We start from the raw sequence: 14,477 nt of genomic DNA on the forward strand, positions 1-14,477 counted from the left end.
AGAATCTCTCACCTTATTATCTGTTATGGAATTGAAGTCTAAATCATAAATAATACGGTATTTTGTGTACTTTAGAAATATCGATAATTAAATGTTACTAATGGAGTCGAAACTGGTTATTTATTACTGTTTGTTATGTTTAACTAATTGATTGATTTTACAAGTTCGAATGCATGATAATTCGATTGTGTTTCCTTGATGCATGTATTGCTTGTTTTACATGATTTACAGTTAATTAGAAAACTGAAAATTAAATGTAAATAAAAAATTATTTGATTAAGTTAATTGATGAATAGTAGCCTTACTGGATATCTTGAGAGATGGTGGACAAACCGAGTACATAAGAAATCCTACTGTAAACATTGCCTCATACTAGACAGGGTATCAAGGATTTGCATTTTGGTACTCATACCGGACAGGGTATGGGAACGACCCGTTTTACCCTCATACCGGACGGAGTATTGAGGGACGATATCTTTTGGTGCTCATACTGGACGGGGTATGGGACGACTCGTTAAAAAAGAAAATTATTGTTTCGACTAATTAAATATGAGATTATAGTATTGTTTATCTTATTGTCTCTATAGGTCAATTTTATAAATCTCGCTACGGTAAGTACGCAGTAAATGATTTTATTAATGAAAAACGAATTTGCTTAAATTGAGAGCTTCATTAGTTATTTTTATGATTTTTACCAAGCTTCAGTTTTTCGTATTTATGATTAGTGTGATATTCTTACTAGGTTAGTGTAGCTCGCATCAGATCCCGATCAACAAGAAGGTTCTTAGTAGTTCACTACACGTACTTCCTTTAAGTGCTAGTGAAGGTTGTTATAGGATGTTTAGTTATTTACTTTTCATTCTGTTTCTTTAATTTTCGTTTGTTTTTTAGAAGAGACATTCTCATAATTCTATTGGGTATTCTAAATTATTGTATAAGGAATGTAAACCCTGACTCTATTAATCACCTTCTGTAACAGCCCCGGAAATTTAAAATGGAATGTATATTAAAAATATCAAATGCGGAAGCGAAGTCAAAATTTGAATAACATCCCTTACACTAGAATCAAAAACGTGCTCACAAAATATAAAAGATTAAACTACCTAAAGGAGAAACTTGAAAGTAAAAGCTACGAATATGACTATGGAGTCTTTAGGCGTCCCCTTCGTCGTCCTCATGCGGAACTGGCTCGGGAACGATGTCCTCTTGATCTGAAATGATTAAATAAGGAATGAGCTACACCAGCCCAGTAAAGACATCACGATATCTCACCGTCACGGAGGTAAAGGTGGGTAGAAAACACAAAAAGACTAATGGAGCATAATTTACAACAAATCCTTTTATCAATAATAAAACCTTTACCATTCACTTACCTCGGTGAAATTCATAAAACAATATACGAAAGCAATAACATCATCATCATCATGAAATCATATATATAAACTGTATAACATAATACTTATCAAGCTTTTCGTAATTCAATCGTTACACAACATATTTTCCTCATTTACCAGCCCACTAGTATCCCTGGGGATCCATAGGGGTCCCGCTACCCGTTAACCCTTTACACTTGAAATCATTTTTCCAAGGCCGTCCCCATACCCCGTCTGGTATGGGTGCCAAAACTATAAACCTCATTACCCCGTCCGGTATGAGGGTGAAACGGGCCGTCCCCATACCCCGTCCGGTATGGGCGCCAAAACACATAAGATTTCCATACCCCGTCCGGTATGGGAGACCACAATCCCGGTAGGGTTCCCTACGGACCCGGTCCGTCCACCATCTCCCAGGATATCTAGTCAGGCTGACCACATTATACAATTACCCATTTACATAATCTTTCATTCTCTCTTTTCCTCAGTCAGCATTATCAATCCACATACAAACAAACAAAACGGTAATTTATGCCAAACAGACAACATACAGCATCAATATCCCAGTCATTCAATCCATAATCAGTAAAACAGTAAAATATGCACACGAAACTATAAAATGAAAACATCAAACCTCATACTGCATTTAAAACTGTAAAACAGGCAAAATAACAGTTAACCGACAAACACACTAGACTCGGGCTCCATTAGCGACCTTAAGCAATTTCACACATTCGTTGATTCATGAAATACCGTTTTATCATTTATTGAACTTTAATACCGTGATAGGAAATAGGGTGAGGGGTCCTTACAAGTTTCGGGGTCCGAACACGGCTTCACAGTGCGCCTACAGACTGTCCCCAATTTTCCCTGAATTTTTTTCGAGGAACTGAAACGCACTACTGGTACCTGCACGTGTTCCAAAAAATCCCAAATTAGGTCCAGCGCCCCTTTCGGCCAATATCGCAACTCCGGCACGGCGGCTCCGCATTGGTTCCTGCGATAAAACAACCCTACGGCCCTCGGGGAGCCAAAAATTTATAGAAAATCGAAGCTTACCGGCGGCGGTGCTCTCGGGTGCGGTGGCTCTCCGGTGAAGTTCGTGTTTTGGTGATTCCACTCCGATCAACCTGTAGAGAAAAGAATGGTGATCACGGTGATATAAAAATTGCATTAAACGGAGGCCGGGAAGGGCCTCATCGGAGGCAAAAATCGAGGAGGGGCGCGGCGGCGCCGCTGGCTTTCGGCCGTGTTTTCCGGCCGTTTGGCCGGGATTTTGGCTCCGATTTGGCCACTGGGGAAATCAGCATGGAAAAACGAGTCGGGGGTATGAAATTTACCTCGATCGGCGGTCAGAAATCCCTCCGGTGCGGCGGCGGGTGGCGGCGGCCGGCTTCTGGTTCGTCTTCTCCGGCGAGGGCAGGCGGCTAGGGTTTGGGGTCTGGTGTGGGGGTCTTATTTATACCCTTTTGCCTTTTGATCTCAGCCGTCCATTTTGATTTAATCTGGGCCGTCCGTGCGCGCGATTGATCTGGGCCGTCCGATCGCGCGCACGCGGATCGCCAACGTGGCCCGTCCCTGGTCGACGTGGTTTTGCCACGTGGCAGGTCCTGGTTGGCCAGGACTGCTGACTGGGTCTGCTGACGTGGCTGCTGACGTGGCACGCGCGTTGTTGTTTTTTGTTTTGTTTTTTTTTTTCAATTTCCCGGGCGCTACACCTTCGCATTTAATTTATGAATTTATTTTTTATTTAAGTTTCGAGCCTTTACATGCAATATGGAATAGAAATTTTTCATGTAAATAAATATGTCAAATGAATAAAATAAGACTTATATGAAATAAAATAAAACATGAGGATGAAACGGAATGGAATAGGCTAGGGCAAAATAACACCAAACAACATAACAGAATAAACTAATAGAATGAGAATAAATATTAGATAAAATAAATAAATATTTAGAAGATAATTAAATAAAGGAAACGAACTCACAAATAAAAGTACAATAGATAACGACAAGTAAGGCAAGACTAATAACGGACAAAAACTCAATTAATTTGCCAGCTCAATTAGCAACCTGTATTTAATTGTCAATGAATCACAAAATCATTTAGACTATCGTTTGCTATTATTTTAACTTCAATTCACCATAATAGAGTAAATGGTGAGGGATTATTACATCGGACCAGCGTTGGAAATATTGCATTTTCCACTGCACTTTCTGGCTGTTACTAGATTTCTTAGATTTTTTTTGCAAAAACTGAAAACACGCGTCATATATCCCGAAATACCCAAAAAGGGCTAAAAATTAGGGTTTTAGAATTTTTCGGCTGGTTTAGGATTCTAGCACGACGGCGTGCCGTGCTCCGGTGGTGTCTCCTCTTGATCTGGTCAGTTTTGGCTGATCCTGTGCTAAAATTTACAAAATTCGAGATTAGGTGGTCTCTGTTGGCCAGAAAAAAGAAAAAAATCGAAGCTTACTGGCGGAGTGGTTTTCCAATGCGGCGGCTCTGTCATTCATCTCTAGCGACCGAGGATTTTCTTCGATCTTCCTGCACCAGAAAAGAGTAAGGAATATAATGGTCAGAAAATGGAAGGAAACGAGAAGGGAATTCAGGCTTACTTAAGGGATTTTAGGTCGCGAGTGCAGCAGCTCAGCCAAGTTACGCCCTCAGTTTCCGACTTCCCTTTTGGTTTTTCAGCCGATATGGGTGTGAAGAGGCTTATAACTGAATTTCGAAGCATAAGAGGGAAAAAAACTCACCTCCTCGGCATCAGCGGCGACTCCAGTGCAGTGGCGAAGGTGGTCGACTTTTCCTTCCGGCCGCCCTTTTTTTCTTATTTGGCAGGATCAATTACGACTAGGGTTATGGTTTATAAGATTATACTCCTCTTCATTAAATTCGGACCGTTCGTTTGAGGACCCGCGATCCTTTCCCAGTCGTCGGATCAGTCTTATATGGATAATGAATCTGGATCGCATGATCGGATGCAATTAGGTCCGTTTGATCGCGCATAAAGAGGAAACAGATATGAATCGTCTATGCGCGCAGAAGTAGATCTGGACTGTCTGTGCGCGCGGAAGTAGATCTGGACCGTCAGATATGTTGGCACACAGATCACTTGCATGGCTTCCTGCGTGGATGCGTGTCCGTGTGTCTGCCACACGGCGCACGGTGATTGATCGTGTTGTTGACGTGGCGGTCATACATGTCCCGCTTTCTGTTATTTGCACTTTTACCTTGATTTTTCAATTTTTTTTTTCAAATAAATCATTTTTTGTTTTCACTTTGGACATGACTTTTGAAAATTATTTTCAAATACACCAAAAACATAATTTTCTTCAAAATTTTAATTAAAAATTTAAAATTAAAATTTTTAAAATTTTTTATTAATATAATTTATTTATTCCGGACCCAGGTGTTACGTGTTATGCTTCCTAAATCATTATACTATATAATAAATAAAAATTATTGCAATAGATTTATGTGCAATCTTAATAGTTGGATATAAATTGTTTATTATTTAATTTTTTATTACCATTTTATATTTTTATTTAAATGGTTAAAAAACATTTACAAATTATAATCAAATATTCGCTAAAGTCAAATTTAATTCAAATTAGCGGGGAAAATTATTTTTTACTTTCAAGTATAATTATTGCACAAATAAAAATAAAAATAAAAAATAAAAAATTGCCCAATTTATTTATTTAAGAAAAAAACAAAATTATCCATTTTGTCGTGACATGTTGACTTAGCATATTTTGCTTTCCATTTGCCCCAATGTCTTTGCACATTAAGCTCCAATAGAAAAATGACACGTCTACATATGTAAATAAAATTATATTTATAAAAATTATATATGACTTAATTTATCCACATAATATAATAATTATTTTAAAAAAGTTACATAATACTTTAGAGGTAATGGTGGGTTCGAGGTTTTTCTTCTCATGTTTTGGAAATATTAATATCAAAATTTTTTATTAGTAAGTTCAGGTACAGAATAATAAATTTTTATTTATATTTATCAATATAATAATTAAATATTCACATTATTTTATTTAAAATATTATATTTATTATATTTTTATTATCACACAAAATAATATTTTTGATGAAATGAAAAATCAATATCAAACCTAGCACGTTTTCTCAGCTTGGAAATACCGGTTTAATCCAATCCGGCCCTGAAGAAATCTCCTCCAGGCGTCCCCTTATCTGAGCACACGTCGTCTCTCATCCTCGGTCCTCACAGATTTTTTCCGAACCATGACCAGCTTAACAATGAGCTCAGCAGCTCGAATTGTTACTCATCCCTATCCACTGCCAATGCGTCACCGTTTTCAGCCACAACCGAGAGGAAGATGCGTCGTCTTCAGGCCTCTGAAGTTTCCACGCAGTGCTCCGAGAATCATTTGCATGGCGGTTCGTTCTCAAAACTCCTTCGTTGTTTTCTTATAGTTCTTAGTTCAGGAATCGAACCTTTGTTTTCAGAATACTGGCTTGTTATGTAGCTGTGATTGATTGCAGGAACCGTACTTGATAACGAAACTGGAGTCCGCTGAGAAGACATGGAAAGAGTTATCGGTATGTTTTTACTGAAGTACCTAATAGCTTCGGAGAAGAACTCTTTGTGCATATGTTTTTGCTTTTGATTACTGAAGAATGAAAGTATCTTGGTAAATTTCCTTAATAGTTTTAGTTTACGGATTATATCAGTCTAATGGTGATCGGAGTAAAGCACCTGCTAATGCTTCTTCCTTATAGTTAGGTAGTCTGAAAATAAGAATCAGGGTTTGGAGGTCAATGAGGCAGGTCTTGTGCCCAAGCTGGTGTTAATATATGTTTTGTTAAATACAGTTTTGTTAGTTTACAGTCTAATAGATGTAACATATAATGGAAAGGAATGGCTATTTAGAACGGTAAGTGAATTTTGAGGAAGTTCCCAAATGGTGAGAGGAGACAGATACTCTTATTCTCGACATTGTTTTCCAATCACTGTTGACTTATTTATAGGTATTTTTCTGTTATTGGTTCCCAAATCCATAAATTGTGTTCTTTTGACATATGCTGTTATGTAATTATTTATTTGAGGCAATTAGATTAATCATACTATGAAATTATATAACTAATTTTTTGTTGTTATCTTTGTGAGAGTTTGATACTGATCATTCTGTTAAACAATATAAATAAAAAACAAACCAACATTTGAACTTTTTTTTTTGAAATAACACCAATATTTGATTTGACTGGACATAAATTGTAGGTCAAGCTAGCTGATCCAGATGTTGTCTCAAATCCCGATGAATACCAAAAGCTGGCGCAGTCTATGGCAGAGCTTGATGAGGTACTGTAGTTCACTTTGCTTCTTACTTGGCATTTATTTGCTGATTGTTATTAAGGTGCTCCCTGCTATTTTCCGATTTATAGGTTGTATCAACCTTCAGAAGATTCAAGGATTGTGAGAGACAATTAGAAGAGACTAAAGGTTTTGTCCACTTCTTTACTTCTGTAAACTAATTTTGGAAGACTGGTAAATTTTTGCTGATAGCCATCTTTCTGGTTCTGCAAAATCAATACACCAGCTCTGAAAGATGATAGCAATGATGAAGATATGGCAGAGATGATAGAAAATGAAGTAAATTCTTTATCAAATGAACTGAAAGAACTTGAGCAGAAATTTAAGGTTAATGTTTTATATCATATACAGGGTGGTTTACTGTCTTCTGTCAGAATGTTTCATTCAATTTCTAGTCACATCAAGGTGGATTATTCAGTTGGTTTTAATTATGGTTGCTTTTTCCTAATGACTCGACTGAAATTATAATATTATATCAATGTTGGTAGGTACTACTCCTTCCTAGTGATCCGCTTGATTCAAGAAATATCATGCTTGAAGGTAAAAGTAGTTCTTTGATGTTTATGTTATGTATCATTTGATTCATGTTATTTGTGAAAAGCTCATGGTTTCATTCTAATTGTCTAGTTATCCTTGTGAAGGATAGAACTATATAAATGCATTCACACGAACGTGTAGGATATTTTGGGGTGTTCTGAAGCAAACAAAACTACACTAAAGATAATGGAAAATCATGTAAAGGTAGGACGAATCAGTTATCACATGTCCATAACTTGTATTAATACGAAATATTCAGTGAGAGCTGGAATTCTCAAGTTTGATGGCTATTCCACATTTTGGAGTACAAGTCTGAAATCTGTATAGCAATGGTCTAACACACTCAAATGAATATATGGTGTTTACAATTTTTGTTTTCCCTTTTTACTCTTCTCCCTTTGTCAATAACAGAAAATATTTATTGATATTATACTGACATCACTTCTCAGAAAACTTATTCCTATTGATACGTCTTGATGTTTTGCTCATGTCCCTTAAGCCTGTCTCTGTTTTGGGCCAACTGACGTGGTTTGTCTGGATGCATAAGATTTCTCAGTCAATTCTTGCACGATCTTTTATTTTCTTTATGGAAAATCAAACACTGGTTTTATTGTATGCCAAAGGAATTTTCTGTCCATAGAGCTCCCCTCAATTTTCTTCTTGGTTTCTACTTCACTCCTACTGGTGACCTGTTGCAGTGAGGGCCGGCACTGGTGGGGATGAGGCTGGACTATGGGCTGGTGATCTTGTAGGTACATGTTTCTTTGTCCTTCCAAATCTATTGCATGGAATCATGCTGTCTTTCTTGACTTGCTTAAAGCATTCTCTTTGTTGACAGGACTTGGAATATCTTTGATGTCCTTTTGATGGCTTTTGTCTTTATATGCTCTTCTGCTTCACCTTTCTTGTTTAACTGATGATAGTATGGGAATTATTTCTTTTTTCATCATATAGTTTCTGGAATTGTATTTTATGCCCTCTTTCCTTTGCAAATATTTGAATAATGTAATTAGGTCGTTTTTCTTTCTATTCTTTTTTATGCTTGGCCCCAATTGGCTTTGCAACAAAGGAGACCAGGACCCCATATCTGCACTCCACCTAAGGAAATTTTCTTTTGCTTTTGCTTTTGCATCTGATGGAGAGAAGCTTTTTATATGTCAGATAACATTGGTTAATGTCCTCTTCTTTTTTCTCTTTCTTCCATGCTCTCTTCGACATGGAAAGCTTATAAAAATTGTCCAGAATATCATTCTTGGAGCATATGAAGTCACTCTTTTGAACTTTCTCTCGACAAACAACACCCTGCTGCTACTTATGCATCCTAATATCCTATCAATGTTTAGGTCTCCATGTATCAGAAGTACTGTGAGCGGAATGGTTGGAAATATACATCAATTTCGAGTTCTGAGGTATATATATCATGCTGCCGTTTCAATAAACTCAAATATAACTTAAAACTTTTATATTGACATGCAGCTCATAGCCAAATGCCACATCATCTTCTTAGGAGAAGAAAGCTTGAATGGGAAGGATTTGCTGCATCATGTGTTATAGTGGGAGCACCCATGCACTTGGTGGTGTGCCATGCACAGTGCATGTGGGATCTGTTTGCCATGATTTAAAGAAATGATTGATGCAAGACGTTTAGTGGTTAAACTAATTTCTCTAGAATAATTTAGAATGGACAGGAGATATGTTGGACAGAGTAATAACAGGAAGAATGAAGAAAGAAAGAGATAATAGGGAGTAAAACCTTAACAAATAATTTTTTAATGCATCATTCGTCTATGTTCCATTGTTTGTATCTACTAGCTTTTAAGAGTGGATTTGTTACAACTAGTGAGGAAAATTCTAAAAAAGAAAATCTAGCAGATTCTAATTCTTGTAATATTCAAATCTACCTAAATTAGAATTTAAAATATTATAATGCCAACATAAGCTAAATAAAAAAATAAAAACTAATAATTATTACAAAAACTTAATTAAAATGTACTCCAAAATAATATCTTTTATTCTGCATCAATGAAGCTGCATTACCAGTGAGGGTGCTTGATTTAGTTACAAACTGAATTCTACAAATGTTCCCATAACGACATGCATCAAAGCAGCATATTTTTGTTTTTTATTTTAAAGGCTGAGAAAGGAGGATTCAAAACATATGTCATGGAGATCAAAGGGAATCGCGTTTACAGCAAACTTAAGTATGAGGCTGGCGTTCACCGGGTTCAACGTGTACCTCAAACAGAAACACAGGGTCGTGTACACACTTCTACTGCTACTGTGGCCATCATGCCGGAGGTAGGATATCATTTCAAATTATATCCTTCGGATCAAGCTTGGTGGATGTACTTTTATGGGCTTTACTGCTTAGTCAACTAAGTTGATTTATCACTCTACTTTTCCAATTGTGTGAATTTGGTTTCATGGTTGCTACCTATGCTTTTATTAATGAGGTGATGACTCAGTCCCACTGAAGTCAATCTGTTAATTTTTTAACCATGACGTATATGCATCTACATCTTGACTGGACTGTTAAGAGCTCAAGTTAACTAGAGCTAGAGCGCAAAGTTAATGAGTTTCCAGCTTAATGATATGTAGTTAGTAATTGCATATACTGTATTTTTTTATTTTTTATTTGCTTGTAGATGCATTTACTTTTCTATCTGTGATGTTACCTTATCTTTTCTGTGCTTAATATATCTTCTCCTTGATAATGGAAGTTCCACATTTCCATCCTTTGTTTTAAAAGAAATTAATCCATTGTGCTTGTGATGCAACTGTGCATAGGCTGATGAAGTAGACGTGGTAATCGACCCAAAGGATATTGAACTGACGACGGCAAGATCTGGTGGTGCCGGAGGTATATAAAGTTGAATCTCAATAATCAAAGAGAACAACTTAACCTAATGGATCTTCCATCAATCTGCCACTTGTGTCTCCTCTGAATTTGGTAATAAAGGGAATAAGGTCATTTTGATTATGATACAGGACAAAATGTCAACAAGGTGGAGACAGCTGTTGATCTTTTCCATAAACCATCAGGCATCCGGATTTTTTGTACTGAAGAAAGGACCCAACTTCGAAACAAAAATCGTGCTTTCCAGCTGCTGCGAGCAAAATTGTAAGCATCAATAGTATCATTTATAAGTATATATTATGTGATGCAGAATACAAAGCTCATAAAAGTAAGCACATTTCAATAATAGGAGATATGAAGCAGAAATAAAGGTCAAGAACATGTTGTACCTTGATTGTAATAAAGGTCAATAATCGTTTCTATGTTTAAATTGCAAGTGACTGGACAAGGCAATCGCATGTTAGTGAGATCTTAATCTGGAAAATGCTTGCAAGAACTAGGCTATATCTAGTGATGTTGGACCTTGACTTTGAAAAATTAATTATAAAAATGTTAAGGCATTCAAGCCTATCCGGCCGCAATGGAAAATATTTTTTCATACATGGAAGAGATCATGATATAGTTTTACGAGAAAGTGATTATATCTTGATAGGATTGTTGTCTCAACTTCTACTTAGTGTTTGAAGAGATAAGAAAAAAGTTTCATTAGTTACTCATGGGTTAATAAGGAGAGTTCTTAAAAGTAGCTAAGCTTAAACCGTCTTTGATGCGTGTAATAAAATCTTCAGGAATTCCTCTCCAGGATTATAGTGATGTAGTGACCACCATATGTCACGACATCTCTTTCTATGGGGCAAGATGATCTCAATATCATTGATGATGATGATCTAGTGATTACTAGATACCAAAACTTATCCATTTTTATTAACAAGATGATCTCTCTATCATTGATGATCTAACTTGTGAGAGCAAGTTAAATAATGAGGTAGCTGAAAAGATCACCACTGACCACCCAACTAATGGTAGCAAGTTCGTAGGTAAGACAATCAAGGAGATTGTGAAAAAAGCTATGATTTCTATCGTACAAATTGAGTCACCTAGTGATGCATCTCTCAATTTTAGCTGCAAACAATAATGTTGCTGAAGTTGAAAATGATGATATTCTCAAGAAAGAGGCTCCACCTGAAGATACTACAAAAATTTTTCCGGCTCCTCATAACAATGAGTAAAGTTCGACTTTTCTTCCTTTTATGGATTTTCCTAGTCCTAACTAGTTCACTACATCTTTAGAACTCTTGATTTCGGAAGCATTTATGTTAGTTTGTTATAATTTCAAGTTCCACAAGCTTCGATTGTTAAGAAGACAAGTTCCAACTTTGACATTTTCTTTACTTCGACATTTCAAAGCTCAAGGTTGATTTTTCACCAAGTGGGGAAGAATGATGCAGAATAAGGAACTCCTAAAATTGATGTCTTTCAGTAATAGGAGATACGAGGCAGAACCACTAAAGAATATAAATGTTTTGGGAAGTTAACTAAAAGGAGTAAGAAAATTTAATTTCCTTTTCTAAATTTTAGAAAATTTTAGAAGAAGGCAATGTATGAAGATTTATTTTCTAGTTCCAAGTTCTCCGATTTCCCTAGCTTTTTTCTATTTAACTTATTATCATATTTATTAGGCTTCTAAATTTCTTACTTTTGATGTATTTGGTGCTGATGCATAAGGTAGCTTAGTTATTGGGTAGACTATTTATGACTATTATTTAAATATTGAGATATTGCTTTGCTTATTGAGATCCAAGATCTTCTAGTTTGCTTCTTAATAAAATTTCTTTAAGTTTGTCTTTAAACTCTTTTTATCGTACATCATTACGTGATTGGTATCTATCTATATTTTACTTCTTCCTCACATGGCAGCTGCCTGCACATAAGATAATGTTTCCTGTTTTGTTGTTTTAATTTCCAATGTAAAGAGAAATTATTTGAGAAAATTTTCATGTGATCTTTAAGGACCAGAGTACGTGTAAATCGAAATTTCAATTTTTGGTGATTTTTAAAATTCCTTTCCTTTTCTTGTCCTAATGGATCATGTTCCTTTTGCAGGTATGAAATAAAAGTAAGGGAGCAACAGGAGTTGATAAGAAACCAACGAAAATCACAGGTAAATTTGGGCCTGGAAGACAGTATTCTTTCTCTCTCTCTCTCTCTCTCTCTGTTATTTGGTAACTGTTATTATACAGCTATAAAATCAGCATCCATAATCAATTTTTTTTCGTTGTTGGTCTTTCTGGTGCATTGATCATCATCATCTTGAATTGATTTTGGTAACTGTTATTGTGCAGCCATAAAATCAGCCCCTGTAATCAATTCTTCATATTATTCACATGTCAGGTTTTTTGTTATAAATAGTTTTTTATAGTCATTGTTGTGGAAACTTTAACACATTGTTTACACACGGTGTGACAGATATGTTGCAGCACATTTCATCAATTCATCATGGAAAAAGAAATTAAAAAAATTCTCCAGATTTCTGTAGGACTTGTATTAATGGAGAATATTGGTTTGCATAAATGTACAGAAATGGTTTGTTGGTTATTAGATAAGCTTCTTATGGTATAATCTGAAACACAGGTTGGTACTGGTGCTCGTGCAGAAAAAATTAGGACCTACAATTACAAGGTAATTTCAAAATGCTGCTTTTTCTGTGTTAGCTTGAGCCTTCAGCTTTACGTGATAGGACCCCTGCCTTTAGAAGTCATTGGATTCTCCTTGTGGGCAAGGATGTAGTAATTAATTTGATGAATGCTTATGGTCAATAAGTTAACTCCTGAATTAATTAATGCTGTAAAAAAGGCAAGAGTTTTGAGAATTTCACAGTTGTTTTTTTGAAGCAAATTTAGTAAGCATAAGGGGTATGATGCATGCATCTTAGCTTTGAATTTTATGCTAACTATCAATATTTCATTATTTAGTGTAGCAATTGAAAACTATTTATTTAGAAGATGTAGGTCTGTCTAGTTGCCTTCTGGAAGACAAAAGAGGTTGTTCACAAGCTAGTTTTTGTCTCAAGGAAACGGAATAGTTGTCGAAATCATCAGTACTTGTTTTGTTGATTAGGACAATCGGGTTACTGACCACCGGCTAAAGATGAACTTTGAGCTCACATCTTTTCTTGAAGGGGATATAGAGAATGCAGTTCAGGTACTATTCTCACCATTTTCCTCATTTAATAAACGAAACCGGTATCCTTTTCCTTTTGAAAAACAGTAAAAGGATTCTCCCCACTCCTTGCCACTGAGATTCTTGGCTCTCGCAGTCTTGTGGTACCATGGAGCAAAAGGAACTTCTTGAAGAACTTGCTGAGTCTGTAGGGGCAACTGCTGGCTGATTCTAAGTTTCCATATCTGTGACAATTTGATCGGAACTTCCAGAATGCCTAAATGAACAGAGACATAGTTGCTGCTTGACAAATGGACAGATGTTCACTGCCATGGTTGATGTAGTCTTCACAGATATGCTGTTTACTTACGCAGCACCCACAAATTTTGACAACTAGGCAAATGTGATTGTATTTCAGGCTACATACATAAATATATATATCTTATCTCCGGCCAACCTACCAAGGAGGCCCCTGGTTGCCACTCCAACTGTAAATTTGTTCTGAATTTGAATCAAGAAATGGCTACAGATTATCCTAGTTAGCCTGTGTGGTTCTGGGTTGAATCAGTTTCTTTTGAATTCTGAAATTGGAGTTTGAAGTTGTATTTTAGAAGAAAAATTTGCTGAATCCGCCACGATGATAATGAAAAGGAATGTGATCTTAAAGAGAAAGAAATCAATTTTGATTCGGGAACGATGAATTAACTTACTAGTTTTTAAAAATTATGCTGCATTTTAGCCTTCCATGCATGCCAACAAATGCCAACTTGTTTCCTAACAAAAAAAATCTGTGTATTTTTTTATTTAGTGCACTTTACCTTATAATCTAAGAAAGAAAGAACACAAATATTTCTATAGAATTACTTTATAATCTAAAAAGAATTAGTAAGTGTTTAATTTCTTATTCATTTCTCTAATTTTAAAATTTATTACTATTATTATTTTAAAATAATAATAAAAATAATATTTAAATATAATAAAAGTATAAAAATATTTATTTTAAAAAGATAAAATTAAAAAATATCTTTAATTTTTTTTTGATACAAAGAGAGACAAAAATAAAAAGAAATTAAGAAGTCATCATGCACGTGTTGAGTCAAGAGACGCTCATGATATCGTCAGTGAAGAACTGTTGAATATTATTCAGCGTTTGAATATAAGAATAGAGACCCATCAATAAATAGAATTCA

At 35.7% G+C, this 14,477-nt stretch overlaps 1 protein-coding gene across 5 annotated transcripts; it reads left to right on the plus strand.

Moving 5' to 3' along the window:
• The first annotated feature begins 5,501 nt into the window (after positions 1–5,501).
• APG3 (Peptide chain release factor 1) lies at positions 5,502–13,825 on the plus strand. 5 transcript variants are annotated; one of them, XM_022053374.2, is made up of 15 exons: positions 5,509–5,800; positions 5,906–5,962; positions 6,642–6,722; positions 6,806–6,863; positions 6,961–7,061; positions 7,223–7,274; positions 7,970–8,019; positions 8,615–8,680; positions 9,405–9,569; positions 10,059–10,131; positions 10,260–10,392; positions 12,232–12,289; positions 12,760–12,807; positions 13,246–13,329; positions 13,445–13,825. In XM_022053374.2, exons 1-15 carry the CDS (start codon positions 5,645–5,647, stop codon positions 13,514–13,516), a joined length of 1,254 nt encoding a protein of 417 aa, XP_021909066.2. In that variant the 5' UTR covers positions 5,509–5,644; the 3' UTR covers positions 13,517–13,825. The 5 variants fall into 5 exon arrangements, with proteins under 5 accessions (XP_088075834.1, XP_021909075.2, XP_021909084.2 ...); XM_088219708.1 differs by lacking the exon at positions 13,445–13,825 and having other exon boundaries at positions 5,502–5,800; positions 6,961–7,139; positions 13,137–13,274; XM_022053383.2 differs by lacking the exon at positions 13,445–13,825 and having other exon boundaries at positions 5,503–5,800; positions 6,961–7,139; positions 13,128–13,274.
• Positions 13,826–14,477: the final 652 nt, after the last annotated feature.

The sequence above is a fragment of the Carica papaya genome, chromosome 5 (genome assembly GCF_054855325.1).
Source record: "Carica papaya isolate Zhongbai chromosome 5, ASM5485532v1, whole genome shotgun sequence".
NCBI classification, from domain to species: domain Eukaryota; kingdom Viridiplantae; phylum Streptophyta; class Magnoliopsida; order Brassicales; family Caricaceae; genus Carica; species Carica papaya.